General features: G+C 36.2%; 3 protein-coding genes across 14 annotated transcripts in view; all 3 read left to right on the top strand.

Annotated features, from left to right (window-relative positions):
• The window catches only part of LOC122516702 (nucleolysin TIAR), a 401,875-nt gene extending 398,524 nt beyond the window's left edge, over positions 1-3,351 (top strand). For 8 of the 9 annotated variants that reach the window (XM_043634731.1, XM_043634740.1, XM_043634738.1 and 5 more), the window contains one exon: positions 505-3,351. In XM_043634731.1, coding sequence (XP_043490666.1) covers positions 505-546 — 42 coding nt within the window. In that variant the 3' untranslated portion in view covers positions 547-3,351. Of the gene's footprint in view, positions 1-482 lie in introns of all 9 variants that reach the window. The other variant, XM_043634732.1, reaches the window with a different exon arrangement.
• An 11,365-nt stretch (positions 3,352-14,716) lies between these two features.
• LOC122516700 (U4/U6 small nuclear ribonucleoprotein Prp3) lies at positions 14,717-17,683 on the top strand. Of its 2 annotated transcripts, XM_043634727.1 has the most exons (5): positions 14,717-15,347; positions 15,446-15,657; positions 15,734-16,520; positions 16,610-16,967; positions 17,110-17,683. In XM_043634727.1, exons 1-5 carry the CDS (start codon positions 15,200-15,202, stop codon positions 17,507-17,509), a joined length of 1,905 nt encoding a protein of 634 aa, XP_043490662.1. In that variant the 5' UTR covers positions 14,717-15,199; the 3' UTR covers positions 17,510-17,683. The 2 variants fall into 2 exon arrangements, with proteins under 2 accessions (XP_043490662.1, XP_043490663.1); XM_043634728.1 differs by lacking the exon at positions 14,717-15,347 and having other exon boundaries at positions 15,579-15,657; positions 15,718-16,520.
• A 102-nt stretch (positions 17,684-17,785) lies between these two features.
• On the top strand, positions 17,786-26,160 carry LOC122516699 (peroxidasin homolog pxn-2-like). 3 transcript variants are annotated; one of them, XM_043634724.1, is made up of 8 exons: positions 17,786-18,970; positions 21,643-22,414; positions 22,488-22,915; positions 23,574-23,821; positions 24,399-24,648; positions 24,725-24,843; positions 25,188-25,347; positions 25,423-26,160. In XM_043634724.1, the coding sequence occupies exons 1-8, from the start codon at positions 18,948-18,950 to the stop codon at positions 25,502-25,504; spliced, it is 2,082 nt and encodes a 693-aa protein (XP_043490659.1). In that variant the 5' UTR covers positions 17,786-18,947; the 3' UTR covers positions 25,505-26,160. The 3 variants fall into 3 exon arrangements, with proteins under 3 accessions (XP_043490659.1, XP_043490660.1, XP_043490661.1); XM_043634725.1 differs by having other exon boundaries at positions 21,629-22,414; XM_043634726.1 differs by lacking the exon at positions 25,423-26,160 and having other exon boundaries at positions 24,725-24,833; positions 25,188-25,243.
• Positions 26,161-26,208: the final 48 nt, after the last annotated feature.

Raw genomic sequence — 26,208 nt, 5'->3', positions numbered from 1 at the left:
CTAATTACTTAATTCGCAATCGATCGATATCTTTTCGGCTCGACTGAGAGAAAAAAATGCCTCGTCCTATCGCCCTTTGACACTTTATACCGATCGATGTGTAGCGTAACGGCTTATTACCGTGTAACACCAATGTATTTTTAGTGTATCGGACTATAGGGGGTCAGAGGTTGAGTCATGGTAAAGGCAGTTTCAGTTCGATTAGTGTCCGTGTATGTTTGACGAGCGATTGCGAGCGAACAAGGGAGAAAGAAAGAGAGAGAAAGTAGATGAAAGTCATGGGAGAAAGAGAAGGAGAGAGAAAGAGAGAGAGAGAAAGTAGATGAAAGTCATGGGAGAAAGAGAACGAGAGAGAGAGAGAGAGAAAAGGAAAGAAAGAGAATGGGAGGGAGTGAATGAGAAAGATGTCGAAATTATTTCTATTTCCCTTCTTGAAATTCGGACCAAGACTTAACCAGCGTTTGTGTGTTCAAATGGTAAAGTGTGTTCTTGGTTGCGGTCCAGCTAGCGGATGAGGACTGGCTGACGCCTAGCCTTCTAGTGTGATGGTAAGCAAGTACATCCCATCGACAGGAACAACTTCTAAAGCAACAACATTTACCACCACCGACAGCAACATCAACATTTCCGTCACCATCGACGCCACCGCGACAGCAAAAGCAGTAAAAATCGTGCCGCTTCCGGCCTGACGTCTCGCGACACGAAGGGCAATAATGGTCGATAAACGAATATAATACTAGCTTAGCAAAATATAAAGAAAATGAAAGGGGTAAAAGGGGGAGGACTGGGGAAGAATAAGGTGATAGAAAAATTTGAACGATAGAAATGAGGAGATAGATTAAAAAGAGGAGGAAAAGAAAATAAAAGGAAAGAAGGAGGGCAGGGAGGGGGAAAGGTAAGGAAGGGAACGAAGAAGAGAGGAAAGTTATTGTCATGATAGATTTAGCGCAAGATCCTTCCATCCTTAACCACCCCATTACGAATTTCCTCTCACTCTCCGTCGACTTTAATTGACTCGAGCTTGTAAAGGAGAAAAAAGGAGGATAGAAAAATATGAGAAGAAGTATGAACGAATGAAATATAGAAAAAGAATGATAAAAGAGCGAATAAAATTCAGCTATTGTTGTTGGGCGATCATTGATCATCCTCTCGCGTTAGTCCGCAAGAAATTTTAGTAAATTTCTAGTCTCAAATAATTTTAGGTAGTATCTCGCCGTGTCACGTTAGTGTCAAGCGCTTATAAGCACGAAAACACACGAGTTCTCGGATGCACGGACCAAAACACGCGTTCGCGCACACAGCAGCAACAGTTGTTTTAGTTTTACTACAAAACAACAGCCAATTTTACTGATGCACCAAACGTACGTACGCACGCACGCACGCACGCACGCACCCACGCTTGTCGAAAGAAAGGAAAAAAGAGAAAGAGAATTAAGATAAAGATAATTCAATGTAGGATACTCGATATAGGGCACGTGCGCGCGCGCGCGCGCGCGTCTACGATCGTGCGAAATCGATTACTAAAAATAAATTAGTCTCGCCTCCCCGATCAAATCTATATACATAAATACATACATATACCCTAACTCCAACAATCCTTACTCCCCTTAATCCCCTTGAGCTATTTATAGTACGTGCTTTTCGAAAAATACATTTTTTCTAAATGGACCCTATTCCGTTCTATGAGAAAAATTGAAAAGGTAGAGTATAATTAGATACCGATCTGTTTCGTTATTTTTTCTAATTTTTGGCATTAACGCAAATGAAGAAAGAAAGAAAGGGGAAAAAGAAAAATATGGTGTTTGTGAACGAAAAGAAATTCTAGGTCGCATCGTCGCGAGATTGCGAAATAATCTTTCCAATTCATGATGTATAAAGACTAGATAAAAAAAAGGAAAGAAAGAAGAAAGGTGTCGGAGAAGAAAAAGAAAGAGAAAGAGAGAGAGAGAGAGAGGAATATATAAAAAGAAAATAATTATAAACGAAATACACAAGTAGCTAGTTAGATAGGTATATAATATATTAAAAAAGTTGCTCGACGGGCGATTCGAAATTCGGCGGCAAAGCGGAGGCTAACTTCTTTCCGATTTAATCCACGAATAAACTAAACGACGATAATCTAAACGTTTTTAATACTGCGCGCGATCACTTACGCTCGCAACTTCCGATAAAATAACTCTTAATATAAACGAATGCTATTGCGAACCGGTACAACCAATCGTACTCTTTCTTAACTTTTACAAACGGGAGAGGAAAAAAAAAGAGAGAGAGAGAGAGAGAGACAAAAGTGTAAAGAAGAAATAACGGAGATCTGTTTGCTAGGTACGAAAGTATTTCATACACGCACGTGCATTTATACATACGTATTTAACTAGAGCAAACTCGAGGCCAAAAAGACAAATCATCTGAATGAATCATCATATTTAAAAAGTAGATGAGTGAATAAAAAAATATTTGAAGAAAGAAAGAAAGAGAATGAGAAAGAGAGAGAAAATAAAATTAAAAAGAAAAAAAGAGATAGATGGACCGCTCGATAAACTCTCGAAATATAAACATTTTTTATTATTAGTTCTCGTCCAAACCGATCTCTGACATCCGGCGAAACAAATATTTTTATAAAAGGATTGTCGGTGCGCAAGCTTCGAGTCCCGTGATGCTCTCGATCGTCATGTTGCCGTCGTTGTCGTCCTTGTCGTCGTCCTTGTCGTCGTCGTCGTCGTCGTCGTCGTCGTCGTCCTTGTCGTCGTCGTCTTCGTCGTCGTCGTCGGCATTGTCGTCGTGCAACCGGTCAATCGCAGTAATAACCCTTGGTGGTTTTTAAATAAGCGTTAGATTTTTATATAATATTAAAGTACATAAATACATAGAACCAAAAATTAACGATGAAAAATATTAAGAAGAAGAAGAAGAAGGAGAAGGAGAAGGAGAAGAAGGAGAAAAAGTAAAGAAACTGTAAAACTTGTGAATTTAAGGACACTTAAGCAATAAACCGTTAAGCTTATAAAATGGGTGAAGATTAATATAATAGACAAAATAAAAATTAAAAAGAATATAAAAAAACGGCTGTAGAAAACACTCCTCAGCCTCTCTGTATATCGCTCTTTAAAAAAAAAAATAAATAAAAAAAAAAAAAAAAAAGAAGAGATATATATAAAGGCGTTTTAAACTGGCGAAAGGAAGTCACGCTTTTTCAACAACGAACGAAGGCTATTGGAGGAGACACGGGGATAGGAGAAATAGAAGAATCGACACGCGAATATTCTCCCGGTGTATTTATGCACTTTCTGCGCAATTAAATCCTCCGAACGAATAAGATAAATAAAGATAATTAACACAAATAAGAAAAAAAAATATAAAAACGAGGATAAAAAGAAAAGAAAAACGTAGCACGGTCTCCACGATGTCCCGGATTTCGACTCGGCCAATTTACAAAATAAAAAAGACAAAAATATGAATGAATATCGAGATCGTCGATTATTGTAATAAAAATGGTGTGTAAAATAACTCAATATATAATAATCTGTATGAATGAAATCTTCGAACGAGATAACGAGGAAATATATATAAAAAAAATATACACATATATATATATTATATATATATATACATATATGTGTCGGTAATTATTGCAGTGTGTGTGTGCGTGGACTAACGATAAGTGAAAATATTTTTAAAATTTATTTTATGGTTTATTTTTTTTGTAATATAAATAATTTCAATATAAAATAAATCATATGAAATTAATTTTTTCGGTTTTTTTGTATTCAGTCCACTGTTATAATTACCGTCATGTATAGATATATATTATACATATGATTACACATGCGAAAAAATGAGAACGAACGATGTGAGAAAGGAAGAAAGATTTAAATAAAATGCGTAGTTAGAAATATTGCACAAACAGCACGAAAGTTACATTATATAGTGGCATTGAATTTCCTTCTCGTGTACGCGCGTTGTGTCTATCATCGGTACAATATGTATAAGTAAGTAATCAAAGCACGGTTGCCATAATCGATTCGAAATCTGTGTTCGATTATCTTTAGCGATGGCGGTGGAAGTAGTAAAGTGTTAAGTGTTAGCAAAAAATGAAAGTAGTTGGGGACATAAAGGGTGTGTATGCGTGTGTGTGTATATATATATATTTCGCAAATACTTGAGTGGATCGAAAAAAAGAGATAGAAGGAGTTAGAGAATAAGAGATAAAGAAAGAGAGAGAGAGAGAGAGAGAGAGAAAGAATAAAAAGAGGGGAATAGATGGAGATAGACGAGAACGAGGAGGAAAGTAAGAGGAGGGGGAGGGAAAACTAGAAGGAAAGGTTTTCGATACTTGAAAAGGTAGAACAAGGCCGAAGTTGTAGCAACTCGTAGAACGCAAGCACCATCTATCTCCACGTTCCATCTTTTATCTCTCTGTCGCCTCCGTTTCTCTTTTGTTTTCTCTATTTTTTTTCTTTTCTCTCTCTCTCCCTTCCTAACTCCTCCCCTCCCTCTTAATCTCTCGTTTTTTAAGCACCAACAGAGCGTGGTGCTCTCGCACCCACAAGAGCCACGCGTTCCCAACTTCAGTACAGCTACCCCTTCCAGGCTAAGGTATATACGTGTAGGTTTCTTCGAGTATCGCGAAATTCACTCTTTGAAGCCGACGATGAAATCCGTGTTTGCCTATCCTTCAAAAATGAAACTGTCTCATCCTGTGGGAGCACGTCGATGGATAGAAAGTCCATGAACTTTTTCGCGAAACAATGAATCAAAGGAACCAAACTATAGAGAATATATAGAACGTATATACATTAGAAAGAAAAGAACGAGAGAGAGAGAGAGAGAGAGAGAGAGAGAGATAGTGTCATAGTGAGACGAAACGAATGAATAGATGAGAAGAGGAGATAAAGAATGAGAGGGATAGTAATGACAGACAACGAACGATAGATCACTTTGTTATTAATCAAAAGAGATAGGGCAGATCGTGTTTTAAGCGAATCAAAAGCGTTCAACGTTTTCAAATCAAAAAGTCAAGATGATCAAAGAGTGAGGCGTAGGAGAAACGGCAAGAGGGAAAGAAGTGAGGTGTTTGCCAAGCATCCGGAGAAGTCCGGAAACGTAACTCCGAACGAACGAACGAATGAACGAACGAACGGACGGACGGATTCAACGACGAAATCGAAGTTGGTCGAGAGGTAACGTCGGTCGCATTTCTCTCTCTCTCTCTCTTTCTTTTTTTTCTTTTTTTCTCTTTCTCTCTCTCTATTTTCTTCTCCCCTTTTTCTCCTTTCTACTTTTTTTATTTTATCCTCCTCTCGTTTTTTCTAACCCTTCGGATCGAGTCAAGTCGCGTTGATGAAAAGCACGAATTCTTCCTGGAATTCGTAACTTTCGCGAACGAATATTAAGGGGGAAAAAGAGAAAGAGAAAGAGAGAGAAAGAGAAAGGAAAGGATAAGTTGTGAAATATCGTTAATGCATCGTTTCACAGGCTTTAAACCACGTCGAGAACTTACGACGACAAAAGAGAGAAGAAAAAAGAGAAAAGAAAAAAGAGAGAGAGAGAGAGAGAGAGAGAGGTGCAAATGTTAGCTAATAATCCTGAGGTCCTTTCTCAACTGGCAGTGATAAATACAGTAGTTATACCTGTTGTAAGAAAACGCGAAAAAGACCGACTGGCGCCGACGTGATCTCGTTGCGTTTTAACGTAATTTCGTTCGATTTTATATCATCTCATTTAATTTGTTTGCTTTTAACCATAATATATTCAATGTTCAAGTTTTTTGCGATACGATATTACGTATCGCATATCTCATGATCAAATCGATTAGAAAGACGTCCGATTCGTTAGACGTTATCGGTAGGACAAATTTTTTAAAACGTTTAACGTCGAATAAACATTTCTCTTGTGTCCTTATAGACACGCTGCGAGCGCATTGAGAAGGAATAACAAAAATGATAACAAAAAATTATATATACATATATATACATATATATATATATATATATATATATATATCTGCGCACAGCGGCGATGATGAAAAGCTGTTATTTTGAATCGTCGCACGTGAGCGAAACGCCAGCATTGTGCGTGGTGGAAATAATATAAATAGATAGATAGATAGATAGATAGATAGATAGTTAGATAGATAGATAGATAGATAGATAGATAGATAAATAGATTGTAAGTCAAATGAAGAGACATGAGAAAACATAAGGGAAAAAAAAAACAAAAATCATGTACATTATTAGTTAGGCGAAAAAGAAATAAAAAATATAGGATATTTTTGTGAAAAGTGGGACGAGAGAGAGAGAGAGAGAGAGAAAAAGAAAAAAAGAAAAAAAAGAGAGTGAGAGAGAGAGAGAGCAAAAGCGAAAAGTTTGCGCGACGAATTTCGCCAACAATTTAAAGTAATAACAAATAAAAAAAGGAAAGGACGAAAAAAAAAAAAAGCTAGCTAGCACACGCGACAAAATAGCAACGAAATGAGCACCTTAGAAAATTTATTGGAAAAATCTTCTAGCGGAATTCTATATATCTCGAGAGTGCTCGCAAGGAGATCGGAAGGACTAATGTAAGAGGAAAAACTTAGCCTCTCTTTCATTTCCTTGCTTATTTTTTTTTTTCCTTCTTCCCTCACCTCGAACAAAAAAAGTCACTCGCTCCCTCTCGACGAAAACATGTCTCGTAACGTCTCTCGTCTTGATTCCACTTTTAAGACAGAGTTCCCCGGGGCCGGATCTCTTTCAAAGAATCAGCGGGGATGACTCGTCCTGTATAAAGTGTTTTAAGAAAAAGACGCCTTAAAAAATTGAGGTGTGTATATTTACTTTAAGCGTAGTAGTCTCGTACTGTTGTCTAGAGAGTGAGAGGAAGAGAGAAAGAGAGAGAGAGAGAGAGAAAGAAAAAGAAAGAGAGAAAGGACACCGAGTGAAGCTAGCCAAGTAAGCGGACGCCCACCAAAAGGGGAAACCAAAAAATGTAGTATATAATAAAAATAAAGTGATAAGTAGGTAATTTTAACTTAAGCTGAACTAGCGAAATGTTATGGAGGCATAAGAGTGTTAGCGAAAATATGAACAGAAATAATGGGCGAAGGGTGTAAAAATATTACAGAAAAAAAATGAAAAGAAAAGAAAAGAAAAGAAAAGAAAAGAAAAGAATAGAATACAAAGAAAATAAGATTATTAACGAGAATGTTTGTTCGAAAAATAGAACACAAAAGGATAAAAATAAAAGTGTTTAGGAGAGAATTTGCGAAATCCACTTATGGTACCTAAGACTTAAGGACGGCGAAGCGTCCAGTTACAACGCGAATAACACAAATAGCCATTACACGTTTGAAAGAACGTACACACCGTAATCTTTACTAAAATACATACATATATACATATATACATAATTAACACGCGCATGTAAATACACACGTTCGAAGGAGACACCCGTACGCGCACCACTCCGTTATACATATATATATACATATATATATATATATATATATATATATATATATGTATATACAGGCATATTTACTCATATACAAATACACACAATTTACATATAAAACAGCGAAAAAACCACCTGTACATCGTAGCCATACGCGTAGAAAAAATAGCGGCGAAAGAAACTTAAAACGAAAAACGCTCTAGACGTAGTGTCTAGCCTAGTCTAGCTTGTCGGTCACTTAAGTTTTCGAGTAAGAAGAAAAAAAAGAAGTCGTCAGGTGAAAAAAATAGCACAGTAAGAAGTTATATCCTCAGAAAGCATACCAAAGCACCGTTGTAACACGGCGTTACTACTACACGCACACGCGCACACGCGCACAATATTAACACGCGCCGCGGCTGCTGCCACCCTTCATCCCTCTAATCGTTCGCCGAAGTCTCCATCCGCATTCGGAGATTCTACGAGAGCCCTTACAACGTGTCCGATACAAACGCAATTCTCGTCGTTCCTACGACTACAATTTTTACTATCGCCGTCGTTTAAGCTTTTCAACAAGCTGCCGCTTGAACCTCCTGGCCTTTATAAAATCACGACATTCGCGAGTTACGATGAAATCCAATTTCTTTTTTTTTCTCTCTCTCTCTTTCTCTCCTCTTTTATTTTCTAATTAACAATTTTATCTCTCTCTCTCTCTCTCTCTCTTTCACTCGATCAATTTTTTATGTTCCTTTTCCTACCTTTTTTTATTCCCTCCTTCTTTTCCTCTTCCTACTCTTCCAAACCCTAAATCATTTCGCAATGGTAAAACGCAATTCGAAATCCGCTGGCACACGATTCTACGCGTCGCAGATTTTCTTCTAACGGAAACTTATCGGGTGATAGCCGACAATCATTGAAGAAACATAACTTTAGAAAAGTCCTCTCGTTCTTTTCTCGTCGGGGATATTATACGATATGTACATGTATGTAGTAGGAGGTACGTGATATGTCTCTTAGCGAGGATTTTCCATAAGAGAGATCTACTAGTACCCTCGCAAAAGTTCCATCTCGCTAGATAATCGATAATTATATTTTATATTAATTTATCACGCACCAAATCATTCTCCGTTTATCCATCGTTAATCGATTAACAACTCAGCAGATACACAGCTCATCGAGCTCTCCGTCAGAAATTTTCTTAACAATATAATATGTACGTGTATCAACCTAATTATGTATATACCATGCTAAGACAAGCGAGGTGCAATCGTCCTTTTCATTATTATATTTTTTTATTAAATTATACTTTATGATAAGCGTAGAAAATGTCTATCTTGGTCGTCGTCGTCGTCGTCGTCGTCGTCGTATGCGTTTTTACTCGAAAAGAAAGAAAGAAAGAAAGAACAAAAAAAATAATTAACAATTTAACAAAAACATAAGAAAGAAAAAAAAGAAAAAGAACAAATGAAACGATCTTCTCGTCTTTGTGATTCATCCGTTCCGGCCGAATTCATGGACAACCCTTTGATGCTAGTAATTACACTTTGTAAAGGGAAGGAGGGCAGCAGTCAGGCCAGTTGGTAAATACTTTAACCGATTCGCGGAGTTACACTCCGAATAATAATGCTTAGAATTTAGTGACACGAATGTTTTAAACGAAACGAAACACAATTTCATGAAATAATGCAGAAAACATTGCGAGTGAAAATGAAAAAAAATAAATAAATAAATAATGAAAAATAACAAAAGTAGGAGCCGTTAAGCATAAACATAAAAGTAATATATATTACGCGAAAGACTACGAAACAAGACGTGCACATCTATATATATATATATATATATATACGATACAGAAATTATGTATATTATATATACATACATATGTAAGAAAATAAAGCATAGCCGACAACTAGTGAATATATCGAATACAAACAAAAAGATATATATATATATATATATCTACACACACATAAGCTTAACAAGGATGATAGGAAAAGGCGTACGTGGTGACGTTATAAAAAGAAAATGAAACCAAAAAAAAAAAAACATAATGCGTGTAAATGCGTGACTCGCGAGATAAACCAAACACTGTGTTAAATACTTTTAGTCGTAAGCGAGAATAAAAGAACTCGAAATATAATTCGAATCGTACATAAATTGTAAGAAAATAAATATAATATAAACAATAACAACAAATAATACAAACACTTTGTAGCTAGCCTGTCGGACCCCCTGAGCCCTTATACATATACATATACATATATACGTATAGATATACATATAGATATATATGTATACTTATACGTATATACATATATACATGTATAAAAATATAAGTATATATAATACATGTAATATGTATGGAATAAAAGGGAGCGAAAGAGAGGGAGAGAGTACGAACGAGCGAAAGTGTGAGAGAGCGAATAAAAGAGACACAGCGCGCCTCGGTAGAACAAAATAAACAAAAATAAATAGATAAATAAATAAAAGTCAAAGAAAAATAAAACAGAGAGGGGGAGAGAGAGAGAGAGAGAGAAGAGAGCAGGGGAAAGAGTAAGAAAACATACAGAAATTAATATTATTAAAGAAAATAAACTCAAAAAAAAAAACAAAAAAATAAACAAAAAAGCCTCAAAAAAATGGAGGAGGAGAGTTGCTATTAAAAGAACACATGAAAAAAAAAAAAAAACAAATTAACCGTAATTACGATCGCGTCCGATTCATACAGAGAAAAAAACACCTACGACGTTCCTTCATTTTTTCGTAGTTTTTCGTACGAGAAGACGACGTGCGCGTTACGAGCCTCCACGCAATCGGTCCACCCCCATCCAACCCCCACCCACGAACCCGGCGCGGCATGCGGCATATCACTTACGACCGTACGCTAAGGAGTTAGGTGCCTTTTTCCACATCGTTATGTGTGCGTGTAATTCTTGGAGGGGGTAAACGAGGATAACGCGAGAGAACGAAAACGAACGAGAGGGAGAGAGAGAAAGAAAAAGTGCGAAAGTGAGAGAAAGAGAGAGAGAGAGAGAAAGAGAGAGAGCGAGAGAGAGCGAGAGAGAGAGAGAGAGAATGGATAAGTCGGTAATTATCATTTCAAAAAGGTAAACGCCAAGTAGAAAGATAACGGGAAGGAAAGATGAAAAGAGAAAAGGATAAATGGCAGGAAGGAAGGAAGGAGTTCGATGGAAGAAAAGCCGGTTTCTGACATCCATCCATCGTGCATCGTCCGATTTTTTTCCGAAATGTTGCGGAAGAAGTTTCGCTCTCGAACGTGCTGTGTGTATATGTATCTGTATATGTGTAGTTTAAATGAGAAGAGACAAAGCGATGCATGGGAAAAGAAACGGACCATGCACGACGAAAGCAACTAAAGAACAAAGAAAAAGATAAATGAGAAAAAAAGAGATAAACGAAAAACGAAAGTGAAAAGGGTGAAACGTAGAAAGGAAGGTAGAAAGAAAGGAAGAGAGGGACGGGAAGGAGGGACGGGAGGAAGCGTATAAGGAGAGGGTGTAAAAATGGCGTTCGAGCGCGCTTACGCGATTTAAGTAACGTATACTTGCGTGATTCAATGAGAAAACGGCCCGCGGGGTCCCATGGCAGCCTCGTTGCGTATTTAAGTTTAAACGGCGAAGAATAGAAATGGAGTTAAATAGGAAAAAGAGGATGATGATGAGGAGAAAGAGGAGGAGGAGGAGGAGGTGGTGGTTATGTGAGCGCGAGCGCGCGCTCCAGTACATGTACCGAAAGACAGTTTCGTGAAACAACGCTGAGTGTAGCCTGTATAATGTACATGTAATTTGCCACAAAAACACGATAAACGGGGATAGTCGATGATACACATAGGATACACACATATATCCACTCTTACATGAAAACACAAAGATATATGACAGATGATACACATAAAAATATATATATACATATATACATACATACAGAGACACATACATTTACACTACTTAGTACACTACCGAAGTCAAATGCACACAACTACGCAGCATATACAAACATATATACACTTACGCGTGCTGCACGTACGAAAGTGCGTTGATATAATAAGGGAACGAGTAAAAGTGTGAGAGAATGAGAGAGAAAGAGAGGGAGAAATAGGAAAAGGATGCAACGAGAAAAAAAACTTAAGCAAAAGAGAAAGAGAGAGAGAGAGAGAAAGAGAGAAAGAGTGGAAGAAAGAAAGAGAGAGAGAGAGAGATACCTCTAGAGACAAGTCTCACACGTACAATAGAATCGCGAGACGCCCTGGGACGTGCGTGAGAAAACGTGTATGATATTATATATACATAAACATAGCATATAAAGTATATTATAAAAACAAAAATGATGAATATAAATAAAAAATATATATATAAATACTATATGAGAAAAAGTAAACAAAGTATAAATATGAATAAAGTATATAAACGAAAATATAGGATAAAATACGCTTAGGCTTAAGGACATAAGATATTATTATGATGATGTATGGTTGGTTTATAATGTAAAATATATTATAGAAAATGTATTCTTTCTGTCTACTTCTTTCAATATCACTACCAAATCCTCTTCTACGCCCTCGATTATAATAGCCCGAGAAGAACGGTCAAGGTAAGGTAAATCGAACAGCTTTTTTAACGTTTACTAATTTATTACACCCTTTTCTTTTCTCATCCCTTCGAGCGAATTCCAAGTTGAATATTTTTTGTCCACCAAAGTGCTCCGCTAATTCTCTTACTCTCGCACACTTCACGACCCCTTATCAAAAAAATTGTAACTTAAACGTAGCTCTCTCTTCGATCTTACCAAACACTCAGGCACCAACACCAGCAACACCCCTTAACCCGAACCCCCAAGACTAACAATTCTGTACAGTGTTAATACGTACAAACTGATACGAGGGTTAAAATTAAGATAGAAGACGACGCTTGGAAACTAAGAACATTGCAGATTAGTAGATTACGTTTACGGCTCGAGCAATCCCGTGACTCGAAGATTAACGACACAAAGCTGCGCATAAGTTCCGTCTGACATTATCAAGCCCATCGTTCCAACAGAGAGAAAACGGTGGACATAGTTTAAGCTTTTCTCTTTCTCTCTCCCTCGCTCTCTTTCTCTTTCTCTTTCTCTTTCTCTTTCTCTTTCTCTCCTTATACGTTTCTCGCGGTCGGATTAATCCCATCGGGCCGGAATGATTTACGATAAATGGAATTACGTTTAAGCGCAGACCAATAACGGCATGGCGTGCATTCGAAATTAATAGGTCAAGAGCGACGACATCGAAGGGTCGAGCAGAAAAAGAAAATAAAAGGTAAGGAAAAAAGAGAAGAAAAAAAGAAAAGAGCGATGAATAAAAATAAATCTTCGAAAATACAAAGGAAAAGAAGAAACAAGTTCAAATTTGGTTAGAACTAAAAAGTAACTTAACGAGATTTAAATACACGTAAAAGTTTATCGAGTTAAAAAAGGTATAAAAAAGAGAAAGATAGAAAAGAGAAAGATAGAAAAAAAGAAAAATAAATAGATAGATTAGAAAAGAAAAGGCATAAGATTAAAAAAAAATATATGAAAACCGATAGAAGGGACAAAGAACGTACGCTCGAATTGAGCGCGATCTCATATTCGCTTATAGACGTTAGATATAACGCGTAATTGCGTGGCAAGGGTGCGGTGGCCGGTTATTTTAATGCGACTGACTGACACGCGGACATGACATGCTAGGCCGCTAGGAAGTCCGAGTTCTCTGTCCTCGCGTGTGCCCTATCAGGCGCCCTCGAATGTTCGCGTACGTGTATACGCAAGTTCCACGCGAGCGCGCACCCTCTGACTGCTTTCTCCTATCCTCTTTCTATCTCCCTTTCTTTCTCTCTTATTTATATAGGGTGTCCTATTAAATAGAGAGAACGATAAAGGACATTTTTATAAGTATGACCTTTAATAAATCATCGAAAAATTATCGAACGATCTTACGGAGTAAACTATCAATCATATAAAACAATATGAAAAGCTTAGAAATTGATTAGGATTTGATCGTAATCTCTTTAATTTCGATAGAACGATCCTTCGATCGTGTCGATTTGACCTAGCTACCCTGTAGATCGGATACTCACCACCGGTACGGCACACGACGTACAAGAGAATAGCGTAGTATAAAGCATAAACTACAATTAGCGGTAATCCGCGTGACACGGGCATGGCACCCTTTGCGCATATTAGAGCATTAGCTGCCGAGTCATACGAGCGAGCCGTACATCATTTCGGGACGTGCCCCCGTCGTCTCCCTCGCAAAATCGTTAAATTTACGAAGAAACACGACTGTTCCGATACAACCCTGACTGAATATTACCCTCTCGCTACTCATCCACGTTCCCATTGCCGCGACATCTCCATTGTTATCGCCAAACTTGATAAAGTTTTGTTTCCATAACGGAATACACATGAAATAAACTATGAACGTAATATATAATAACATATATATAGATAGATAGATATAGATAGATAGTTATATTTCAAATTTATTTATAAAATAATATAGAAATTGTATCGTTGAAATATATAAGTTATAAACGTAATGTAGGAAATTAATCGACGCTAACATAAACGAGAACAACGGTGGGCAGAGTTCCAATTCCTTCGTTTCAATTAACAGAAAAGTTTAGAGCAACAGCCTCGAAATGAAGCAAATGTGGTTCACAGAATTGGCCTCATCGGTCACCAGGGAAGCGTGGAACACTGTACTTCTCTCTACCATTCTCATTTGTGGTTGTCGGTCCACTGCTATTCTACCACCCGCGTAACCACTCTCAACCCCTAAAACCTTTATATATTTTGTTCGAATAAGATTCCCTTACATCGTCTCAGTCCCCATGCGTCTCTTAGGAAACATGAATTGATCGTACGTTCAACGATTTTATTTAACATTAGTTTAATATAAATCTATTTTTCAATTACGATGAAGCATTCTGACAAGAAGAGTAAGTATATTAATTCTATATAAAAACGATATTTTATATAAATTTAAATTTACATTTATAATAAAAAGAAATGTAAATTATTGTTATATCAAAAATTCCTTGCCCTTAACATTATTGAAAATAAAACAAAAATTTATAAATAATTTAGTTATTATGATCGTCACGAAAAGTCCAGATTTAAAAATATCTGAAACTCGCGCGTTTAAAACGTTTCCTTCGATCTCATTGGTGCATTCTTCTACAAAAAGTAAAACTCCTCATTGGTTCATACGATCAAGAAATTGCAATCGAGATATATCGAATTATCGAAAAAGGTCGATAGAAATGGTATTTGCAATGTTATGTGCAATTGTTTGCAAAATAAACAATTATTGGAATTAATCAATATTCATGGAATAATTAATATTTGGACTTTCATAATACAATAATGGTTAAAAAAAACACTATATTATAGTTTAAGGTTTACATGTAAGCATTCCTAATCTTATCTTTTGTATCTTCCGATTGGTTGCTAGTATCTTTTGTCCTATATTCATTTAAGAGGAATTCGTTGTAATAAAATTAAAACAAGTAAGTCTTATTCCCAATTAAATTTGTGTTCAGAATGGATTAAGAATTTGAAAATTACAATTAGAACTAAAAATATATTAGAATATGCATCGATACGTTTGCAAGAATATACGACGTCTAGCGGTGGATTGAGACAAGTTCTTCTCAACCTAAAGTTTAAGGAGGTTATGTTGTGGAAAATACTTATATTCTTGCACTTTATACTGCAAATTTCATTTTTAATAGTAAAATAATATAAAAATAATAAAATGTCGTATTTAACGAAAAAAGAGATAGATGAAATGAAGCCTCAAATTGAAAAAGCCGTAAATAAATTTCTCGGCTTCGGTGAACCTGCTATCGTTACTACGGCTGTGAATTGTATCACCTCTGGCTATGATAAGCGTAAGACAGCAGGTAATAATGATGAGATTTCTAATATATACCTAATTCAATTTTTATTGAATAATTTGTGTGTTATTTTTTGATTGTTGTTCTTTTTTGTTTTTTTCTAGATAAACTATCCGCCTTATTGGAAGATAAAAGAGCTTCCAAATTAACAGAGAAAATATTTGCAATATACGATGACATCAAAGCTGCACAGAAGAGTAAAAAGCGTAATCATGTGGAAGACAAGGAAAAAGAAAAGGATGCTAAGAAACCTAAATTCAAAGATGATGAAATTAAAAATGATAAGCCTGCAGAAACTAAACTTTCCGCTGATAAGGTAGTATATTTATTCTGTATTTGAAAATACTTGTATGGTATATCGTAAGAGTTTGTATAGATTTTATTGTTTTCAGATAAGGCAAATGATGGCTAATGCTCAAAGAGAGATCGAAGAAAGGAAAAGGGCATTGAAAGCTATTAAGCAAGAAGAAGTACCACCTGTAAGGCCTCTCTTCAAAGCCAGAGATTCGTTGCCAAATGTAGGCAGTATGTATAATCAAGGTCTGTTAAGCAAAACAGATTCTGATAAAGCAAGAAAACTTGCCGCGCTCCAAGCACAAATCAGAAACAAATTAAATTCTGGATTGCTTAGTAATGTCGCAGTGCCAGATAAGCCGACTCCTTTGATCTTGGACGAATCAGGAAGGACTGTAGACATAACTGGAAAGGAGGTACAACTTACGCAGGTAGTGCCTACATTAAAAGCTAACATTCGTGCAAAGAAAAGAGAAGAATTTAAAGCTCAGCTGCAAGAATCAAAGGGTCCAGAAGAAATTCAAGATACACACTTTTTTGATACTAGAATTGGAGTGAAGCCAGCAGTACGTAATAAACGTTCATTGAAATTTCATGAACCGGGTAAATTTCAACAACTTGCAGAGAGAATCCGTATGAAAGCTCAGTTGGAAAAACTTCAAAATGAAATTAGTCAAATAGCTAGAAAGACTGGTATAAGTTCAGCAACGAAATTAGCATTAATAGCACCGAAAACAGAAGCTCTCAGCGAAGATGTACCAAATATTGAATGGTGGGATTCTGTCATATTAACAGGTGGATATCCTAATGAAGACGAGCCAACTACGATCAAAACTTCTACGATTACAAATTTAGTAGAACATCCAACACAAATGAGACCGCCAAGTATGTTTTGTTAAAGTAATAAATTATAATAAATTAACATAATATACATATATACATTGAAATTATATTTTAAATTCTTTCTTTTTTAGCTGATCCATTGAAACCTATCTACATGCCTGTGTTTCTTACAAAAAAAGAAAGAAAAAAATTGCGTCGTCAGAATAGACGAGAAGCATGGAAAGAGGAACAAGAAAAAATTCGTTTAGGATTAGAACCTCCACCAGAACCCAAATTACGAATCTCAAACTTAATGCGAGTCTTAGGTACCGAAGCAGTACAGGATCCTACTAAATTCGAAGCTCACGTACGACAACAAATGGCCAAACGGTTGAAAGCTCATGAGGATGCCAATGCAGCCCGACGATTAACAGCTGAACAACGTAGAGAGAAGAAGGCAAGGAAACTCAAAGAAGATACCAGCCTTGGAGTACATGTAGCTGTTTATAGGTACATATCATTAAAAAAATATATTTTACATTATTTGGTAATATTTATTAAAATACGTCATACTTATAGTTACAAATAGACAAAAATAATACAAATATACATTAAACATACATAAACATACAAGAATCTTTGATTATTTTAGAATACGCGATCTCGTAAACAACGCATCGAAAAAGTTCAAAGTTGAAACTAATGCAAAACAGCTATACCTTACTGGTTGTGTAATGCTTTTTCGAGATTGTAACGTAGTAGTTGTCGAAGGAGGAGCAAAACAACTTAGCAAATACAAACGATTGATGATGCATCGTATCAAATGGGAAGAGGATATTGTAAAGGATAACGATGGAAATGACGTACCGAATAAATGCGTTCTCGTTTGGGAGGGAACGAGCAAGCAGCGTCATTTTGGTGAGATTAAATTCAAAGTGTGTCCAATTGAAAAAATGGCACGTGAACATTTCAAGAAGCATCAGGTTGAGCATTATTGGGATCTGGCCTACAGTGGAGCAGTTCTTGATAATACAGATGACGTACGCTCATAGAGATTATTATCTATGACATTTAATTTAAAGCCCTAACTATATGGTGAAATCTTAAAAGACGATAGAAAATTTCGTTATTAATTAATCAATTTAAATGACGACAAGAAACTCAGAAGAATGTATCCAGTGACAAGAATGGTGCGGAAATAAAAGTGAAATAAGATACCTGTGGAATAGCCAGCTGCCTTCAATGATCATAATTAACCCTAGATATATATCCAAGTCCTAACAACTTCGAGCAGCCTAGCATAAATTAATCTATAAAAATTAAACTAACGATTACATTTAACAATCTATGCATACTCGTTTTCACTTATGAAAAAAGAAAACGTCATCAAGAAGCGAAAGTGTTACTCTTATGGAAGAAACCAATCTTCCTACACGCGACATACATTCACTGGCTATATTATCGTAACCAAGATAAATTTTTAGCGTACGTAGGCGTGTCTTATGCGGTCGTCCATCAGCGTCTATCGTTCGCACGATGTCATTTTAAAGAATCTTAATCCACGCTTGTCGCTACAATCAGACCCGCGCAAATCCATTAACATAACGCAACGATTCCGTACAGCGCCTACCTAGCGTTAAAGTATTATGCAAAAAAGAAGAAGATGTACGGCGAGAACTTGAAATAACACATATATATACACACACACACAAAGAAAAACAAGTATATATTTACACAGTATACGTAACTCTCAAAGCTTTCATGCTCGGGTACAAGTCATGATTTTTTATACGATCGATTTAAAAATGTAGATGTGATCGAGCGTGCATACTTGACACTAATCACAAACTAATCGACAGATAGACGATTACCTTTGAGGCGGAACTTCTCTCCCAATTGTAAGATAATGTATAAAGAGATAAATGGAAAATAAAAAAGAAGAAGAAGAGTATATATGCAAGTTCGAGAAACAATACGAGAGAAACGTAACGAACCTTGGTCTCGTTCATAGTAACACCGCAGTATCTTAATGCATAGCTCGGCTACTTTTACCTTAGCGTATAACGTGTTACTAGTTGAATAATGCACTGTATACAGAGTTCCTTCGATATACACGTCCGGCAACGTGTCGACACCCTGTATTACGACGAGTCAACTCTCTTCTAGTCCTCTCTTAGACTCGAGGAGGGCCCCACTCCGCTAGGTAGGCGCTAAGACCAGACGGACTTGAGTTTTACTTTCGTTCGCGCATCGCTCTCAGTTCAGGTTTACCCGTTCCTTGTGTTCTCAGGCATAGAAGCACAAGCTGCCGGTGTCTTACTCCGGTCTTTCTTGCGAAAGTGCGATACGTACGAGAGCCGCGTGAATGCCACCGTGCGTTTAGAACTACACAACGGTTCTCGCCTTCCGCGGACTAACCCTCGCGTACATTGTTCTTATCTTATTGTTCTACGTCATCTCTGAAACATCAAAAGAGATCAAACCGAAGGCATGTTGTTTACCTTTGCTACGCGGTGAGTGTGATTTTCAATTCTTGCTTTTTTTCCTTTTCCTTCCGCATTTTTTCGTTTTTATTCTTTTTATTTATTTTTTATTTTATTTTTTAAATCAATCTTCTCTCATCTTATTTATACGATCTACAAGGATTAAGATAACTATATCATTCCTTGGATTAAACGAAAACGAGAGTATTAATAATCTGCTGCTTACCCAGGAATAATTCGATTATCGTGAAGTTAAATTTCCTTTCAATCCTCCTATATCTAGCTTTATCTCTCTCTCTCTCTCTCTCTCTTTTTCTCTCTCCCCTCCTCTTTCGTACTTTGAATACTTCAGTAGTTCGATAGCAATTTATATGTTCTCCGAAGACTAATCGAATAATCTAAGTTTCTTTATAGTTTGACGACGTTAATTGATATTGGAAACGTGAGATCATTCGGTCTTCGCGCGTTCTATGCTACATCTCTGGTGATCGTGCGAACTCGTCAAAAAGATAAATCGTAACTGATGATAATAGCGATTATCTATCCTTCAATGCATCGTTGATCGTAGGAAGTTGAAATTATTTAAATTACATTCCATAAAGGAGCTTTAATTAAAACTATATAAAATTAATCGCGTATGGATCAATTAAAAACATGTGGCTTCGTTAACATCAACGCTTTGTAGAGATTACTAAATGCGTATTTTTTTACTAATATATTCTATCTTTCTCTATAATGTAAAATGATAATAAAAATATGTTAATCTTGATGATCGATGATTAATTTTCAACAAATCTTTAATCGATGATACAATCATCGAAAGAAATATTTATTCTTCGTCTTTATTATACTTCATATAAGTATGCTCCGCTTTCACTCGTTTCCATGCATAAAGACGTAACTGACCTTTCTTGACGAACGTAACGAAAAAATTACTGAGCAGCAATACTTTAGTGTAGGCATTTACATTAGAGTTAGCACTTGTAGTACGAAATCGAATTATCATGTTACCCCCGTTGCTCAAATAGCACAAATCTCATAATGAAATTCTAATAAAACCCTTAAATATTCTCTAACATGAAATAGGAAAAAAAAGCACAAAATTATAATATTGTAGTATTGCAAAGTGTGTAAAAATGTTACTATAACAATTTGTATTTGCTGCTCTCCCTCCGAATCTTTCTTTATATATGTATGTATGTATATATTCACGTATAAAAGGTTAGCACATTACATTCTTTGCAAGCAATGAGATCTATTTAAATAGAGATCGATAATGAAATAATAAAGTATATACATGTGCATATTGTTTCAAAGAAATAATAATAATAATAATAATAACAGGAGATTGAATATTATCAACATTCGAATGTCAGAAATTTTGAGTTTTAAGAATTAAAATTAACATAATAATCAAGATAATAATTAATCACTCGATCTTTCATTATTAGAAACAAGTATTAATGAATAATAATTGTTTATTTATTTTTTCTAATGAAATATTTCCGTTCGCGTGTATCATTGAAGATCGTTAGGAGGAAAGATTGTAATTACGGTCTCACGATTTTCCGGGATAGAAAGAAACAAGAAATTAGAATATAGACGATCACGCGAAAGAGTTTGATTGACGATTCTTAAGAGATCGATTCTATAAATACTGGTGTATTGGATGTTTGTTAATAATGGGAGTGCGAAGAGTGTCGTTACGTAAGGAAAACGGTAAAAGAACCAGGAAGATTCCTAAATGTCAGTTAGGACATAACTTCGACCTCCTACGAAGACCTCGAATTGGTCTGTCGATCTTATATAATAATTGATGAGTACTAACTCCCACCATCGAAAAATCAGTAGGTGCGATGGTACCGAGAAATCAGCCTCGAGCGACGCGATGAATGAAATTGTTCGCAGCAAACGTTCTGCCGCGAACAATGGCCCCTATGGAACGAGGCGAAATGCCATCCTACAGACAAGGTCTTCGGAGTTCATTGCGATACACGACGAAAGGATCCATGTAATAATACGTTCGACTATTGCCATTGCAACGTTTTAGTGTAAAGAAAATCGCATAAGATTTCAGAACATATTCCTTAATCGAGTGCATATGTATAGTGTTCTCTTGATTGGTTAAATTTTGTCCTCTATATATTTAAAAAAATCTGTGAAAATATTTAAAACAAATAGCAAAAATCGAATATATTTATTATTGTAAATTTATTCACAAATTCAAAGAATATAATGAATAAATTAAGGATCATAATAAATTTCGAAGTTCGAAAATCGAATATACTTAGTGTTGTAAATTTTTTAACGAATTTAAAAAATATAATGAATAAACTAAGAATCGATAATAAATTTCACAAAGTTAGCAAGATTAATGGATCCTATTTAAGACAATGCAAATACGAATATCACATAAGGATGCAAATCCTTATATATGCAATACATATCTTCTTAGCCACCCCTTTGATTGTCTTCTTTCGAATACGATCGTATCACGTCACTGTCGGATTGTGTGGTGCAACACGGTCATTGAAATTTGCCAAGACAATCGCTGCATAATAATAAGGGGAAAATAATAAAAAGAGTGTATACCCTATAGGAGATATATTAGTAAAGAACGTGTAAAAGGAAGGAGTTTGCAGTATTCCATGCTGCGAAAGTGGATAAGTAGGTATTTTCTATCCTTAGATTCCGATCCGCAGATTCTTCGCGTTGCTGGCGCTCGCTGAGAGTACGACCTTGCCGTTGAGGATGCTGCAAGATCTGGGTAGGCGTACGAATGCCTCGATGGAAAGGTACGAACAAGCGGAACAAACTATTCTAAACTCGAGGACGCATCTAACTCGAGGATCACCCTCGTGGTATCTTGGTGCTTCTCATGAAATGTCCGAAGGTGCTCTAAATCTTTCAAGGAAAGCTTTACGAATCGAAACGATGGCTGTGATGTTAGTAGAAGCTTTGAACATGTCCTCAAAAGAAGCTTCTTCGGTTCTACCTTCAGTTGTTGCGTTTGGCTGTTCTGATCCCCCAAATTTTTTGAAGATCATGTCTGAATGCAAAAAGATCGATCCAAAATATAGAACACACACTGGAAGATGCAATAACGTGTTACATCCGACCTGGGGTGCTGCTTTGGAGGCCTATGTTAGATTTCTACCACCAGAATATCAAGATGGAGTGTCTTTACCACGAACCAATTTACCCAGTGCCAGGGAAGTCTCCTCCCGTGTTCATTCGGGTGGTCAAGATCTAAAGCACCCATATTTAATGGCACTTACAGCGTTATTCGCCCAATTTCTTGCTCACGATCTAGCCCATACACCTAGAATGGAACTACCAGATGGTACTAGATTGAAATGTTGCGACGTTGATTATGAACATTTTCATCCTGAATGTTTCCCCATTCAAGCCGATAATTCGATTGGCTGTATGGAGTATTCTAGATCTGCACCACACCCTGGTAATTCCTTACATGTAAGTATCCCCTATAATTAATATATACTTCTTCTAATAACTTCCGTCATTGTGAAGAATCAAATAAATACAGGCTTGCAAGCTGGGTCCACGACAGCAGATTAATCAAGCCTCCTCTTACTTGGATTTATCTCCGTTATACGGTAGCTCGGAGGAAACATCGAAAGCCTTGCGATCAGGCAAAGGTGGCTTGTTGAATACTCAAAGAAGAAACTTACCGATGCCATCACTGGAGTCTGAAACTTGCAGAAGTGTGAACAAAGCTTTCCCTTGTTTCCTCAGTGGTGATTCCAGAGTGAACGAACATCCTGGCTTAACATTGATGCATGTAATCTTTCTTCGTGAACACAATCGAGTAGCCGAGCAATTGGCCAAGTTGAATCCTCAGTGGGACGACGAGAAACTCTATCAGGAAGCTAGAAGAATCGTCATCGCAGAAATGCAACATATAACTTATAACGAGTTCCTACCTGTCATACTTGGAGAAACAACTTTGAGCAAGTAGGCTTTCCTTCTCTTATCTTCTTTTTTCTTTACTGTTTTTCTTTTCCTCTTTTTTCAATCTTTACAGAGCTCTTTTTCTTCTAAAGTCCCGTAACTCGTTAACCGTAAACGAACAGTTACATCGATCTCAACGGATTTAAAGGCGTTGCTCTGTTCTAAGCAATGCGTCGAAACGCTAACGCATTTCCATAAAGAGACAGCAAATCGAGTATAAACGTGCCGTTAACTTGATCGCATCAGCGTGCCGAGCTATTAATATCTCTGCACGTGTATGTCGATCACGACTCGTCTGCTGCCCTTTGCCGTTCATTTGCCAACTTATACGTTGAGAGATAAGAACGCTAAGGTTCCAACGGACCGATCAGAGATTGCTCATCTTAACACTGAGCCTCCCTCGTACTTCCATTTGTCAAGTTGTTCACATGTCTTTGTACTTACTCCCTGTCTTCTGCTGTTATCCATTCCGTTACATCTTACATTAATCATACTAATATCACAATATGATATCAGATCTATCATGTTCATATTATAAATTTGCTTCTAACGAATTATCATACATATGAAAGAAATATTAACCACATCACTTTCATTATCATTATTTATTAGTATACTCATAAAGATTTCACGCTCCTGTTATTTTTTTCTGAATCAAAAGATTTGACTTGCGGCTATCCCATGAAAGATACTTTCGAGGATACGATTCACGTACCGATGCAACTCTCTCGAATTCGGCAGCCTCAGCAGGTCTTTTCTTCGTTGCTGCATTAACACCGAAGACGCTCGATCTTGTGGACTCTAGATCCGCTCTAAAATCTGGCGAAAGATCTCTCCTTTCGGCCTTTTACGCACCTCAAGAGTTGTATGAGGCAGGTGCGATCGATCGATTGATAGCAGGAGCTACAGGTCAGTTCAAATTACTCGTATCCTTTTTTTTACGATCGAACTTTGCTGGTCATCGAATAAAAATTAATAGAAATTTATCGGACTTATGTACATACTGTAGGTACATATATATAAGTACCTACATACATATGTGTGTATATGTGGTGTGATCAAAAAGTTCTAAAATTGTCTCTAAAGCAATTAAAATGTTAATAATCAACATATTCCTTGTTAATTACAAAAATTACTTTATATTATATTATGTGGTTCTTGTGATTCCAATGTAGTTCTTAATCCCCCAAAAACAAAAATTTATTTGATATTTATAGTTCTTATTCGTGACTTTTTTTTAAATATTATTATTTCTCATACATAATTAATCGAAAAATTACAAAGTCGTTGAAATATTTCGTTTACACCTCGTATACGCATATATTCAGTGTGACATTTCAAGAAAAATAAAAACTTTCGTATAACTACGAAATCTTGATTAAGAAAAAAGAAAAAAAAAAATCATCAGGAGATTCTCCGACAAGTTGTCCCATGAGAACTTGGTTTTAATGACGATCTAGGATGCAAGGTCTAATTTCCGCGACAGCGGGACATTCTAGGAAGCCTCTACCCCCCGGCTTGAACGAAATCCTTCTCGAGCGGTATTTCCATGATGGGAAGAGCAACGACGTGCCCGTTGATTATGCTGCTCAAATCATCCAACAAGGCAGGGATCATGGTTTACCATCTTACGTCAAATGGCGAACATTTTGCGGTTTACCAGACGTTACCAACTTTCAGGATCTTAAAGGCACAATAGCCAAGGACATAGTCGAAAGATTACGACAAGTTTACAAGTAAAATATATTATATGTTTACTTATAAGGTATCGCTTGAAAAGTCGTAAGTTGATGTTTTTTCTTTCTGAAATAGGAAAGCTGAAGACATAGACTTAGTAACAGGAGCACTCTCGGAAGCACCAGTGACTAATTCAGTCCTTGGACCAACTTTCCTCTGTTTGTTAGGACGTACCTTCCGAAATGTTCGTTTGGGTAATAGAAAATCAATATCTGTCATTTAACATTAAACCTACCACGCGCGGTCAAATGATTGCGTCCTGTAATTTGTAAAAATTCTGTAATTTATAAAAAATACGGTAAAAAGGGATGAAATGTGCATTATTCATTTTCAAGTAAAAAAAATTATTTTGTTCACCATTCAATTGACTGAAATCTCATTCTATATTAAAATATATGTTTTTTTTTTAAAGTGGCCATTTAATCATTTACGGTACGAATAGGTATACTTGAAATGTCAGTAGGTTTAGCGTTAAATTCATTAGAATGACTAATAAAACATTATATTTGGTAATCGTCTTATCAAATCGTTTTAACAGGCGATAGGTATTGGTACGAAAATGCTAACACGCCAGGATCCTTCACGATAAATCAATTGGAAGAAATTCGTAAGAGTACGATGGCACAAGTTCTATGCAACAATGGAGATCACTTGAAATTAATGCAACCAAGAGCATTCATTTTGAGAGATCCTTTCTTGTAAGTATATTGAACGACGAGATAATGATATTATAGTTTTTCATCGTATCAAGAAAATTATGATTACATTTTCAGAAATCTCATGACGAACTGTACAGAACATATAAGCGTAGGTCCGAATCTGATGATATGGAAAGAAAAAGAAGACGCTTTTTAAATTGTTTCGATTCGATCAAACGTAACAACCATTGATCGTGATCATTAATTCTGTTCCTGACTTTACTAGAGAATGTAAGATTACCTAATACTCCAGAAAGATGCGTTGCGTTCTTTTTTAATTTTATTTTATTTTATTATTATTATAATGTGAACTCGACGACAATCTTGTCAAGTCAGGGTAATGTCGCGTTTATTTGCGTATCGTAAAACGATATGTCTTCTTGTATGCATAAACATGAATACCAGTTTCTCTATTAATGAAGAAAAACACGGTTCAACGAAGGTTTCTTTCGTATACACCTCGGGCTACTTGCCCTTTTTCCTTGTTATATTATAATATTTTACTTCATGTTGTTATTACGATTGAAAATTACTTGACCGTACTACCATTGTGACACGATAACGATCAAGAGAAAGAGAAAGAGAGAAAGAGAAAGAGAAGGTCAGTACCATTCTCCTTAAGAAGAATACATAAAATTACCTAGCAACGGAGCTACACCAAATTGCGAAACTTTCAAGACCTCTATGGCGTTCGCATCCATTATTACTGTTATTCTCTATAAAGAACTCAGCCTTCTTTTGTACAACTAGAACGTGAAATCATTAAAAAAGAAAAAAAAGTGTTATTACAGAATAAAAAGGAAACATTTTTAACGGGCTTTATTTTTAATACTAAGAATATAAGCATAGTTGAATTCATGC

This window comes from Polistes fuscatus, unplaced genomic scaffold, assembly GCF_010416935.1.
Source record: "Polistes fuscatus isolate 324 unplaced genomic scaffold, CU_Pfus_HIC Scaffold2, whole genome shotgun sequence".
Lineage (NCBI taxonomy): Eukaryota > Metazoa > Arthropoda > Insecta > Hymenoptera > Vespidae > Polistes > Polistes fuscatus.
The sequence above is the reverse complement of the archived record's forward strand: the minus strand, read 5'-3'. Positions and strand labels throughout refer to the sequence as shown.

Coding starts and splice junctions, on each gene's coding strand:
- LOC122516700 (XM_043634727.1), top strand. CDS start 15,200: ATGTCGTATTTAACGAAAAAAGAGATAGATGAAATGAAGCCTCAAATT. Junction 15,658..15,733: donor CTAAACTTTCCGCTGATAAG/GTAGTATATTTA, acceptor TATTGTTTTCAG/ATAAGGCAAATGATGGCTAA. Junction 16,968..17,109: donor GTACATGTAGCTGTTTATAG/GTACATATCATT, acceptor TGATTATTTTAG/AATACGCGATCTCGTAAACA.
- LOC122516699 (XM_043634724.1), top strand. CDS start 18,948: ATGTTGTTTACCTTTGCTACGCG. Junction 23,822..24,398: donor ATTGATAGCAGGAGCTACAG/GTCAGTTCAAAT, acceptor TTTCCGCGACAG/CGGGACATTCTAGGAAGCCT. Junction 24,844..25,187: donor CTTCCGAAATGTTCGTTTGG/GTAATAGAAAAT, acceptor TCGTTTTAACAG/GCGATAGGTATTGGTACGAA.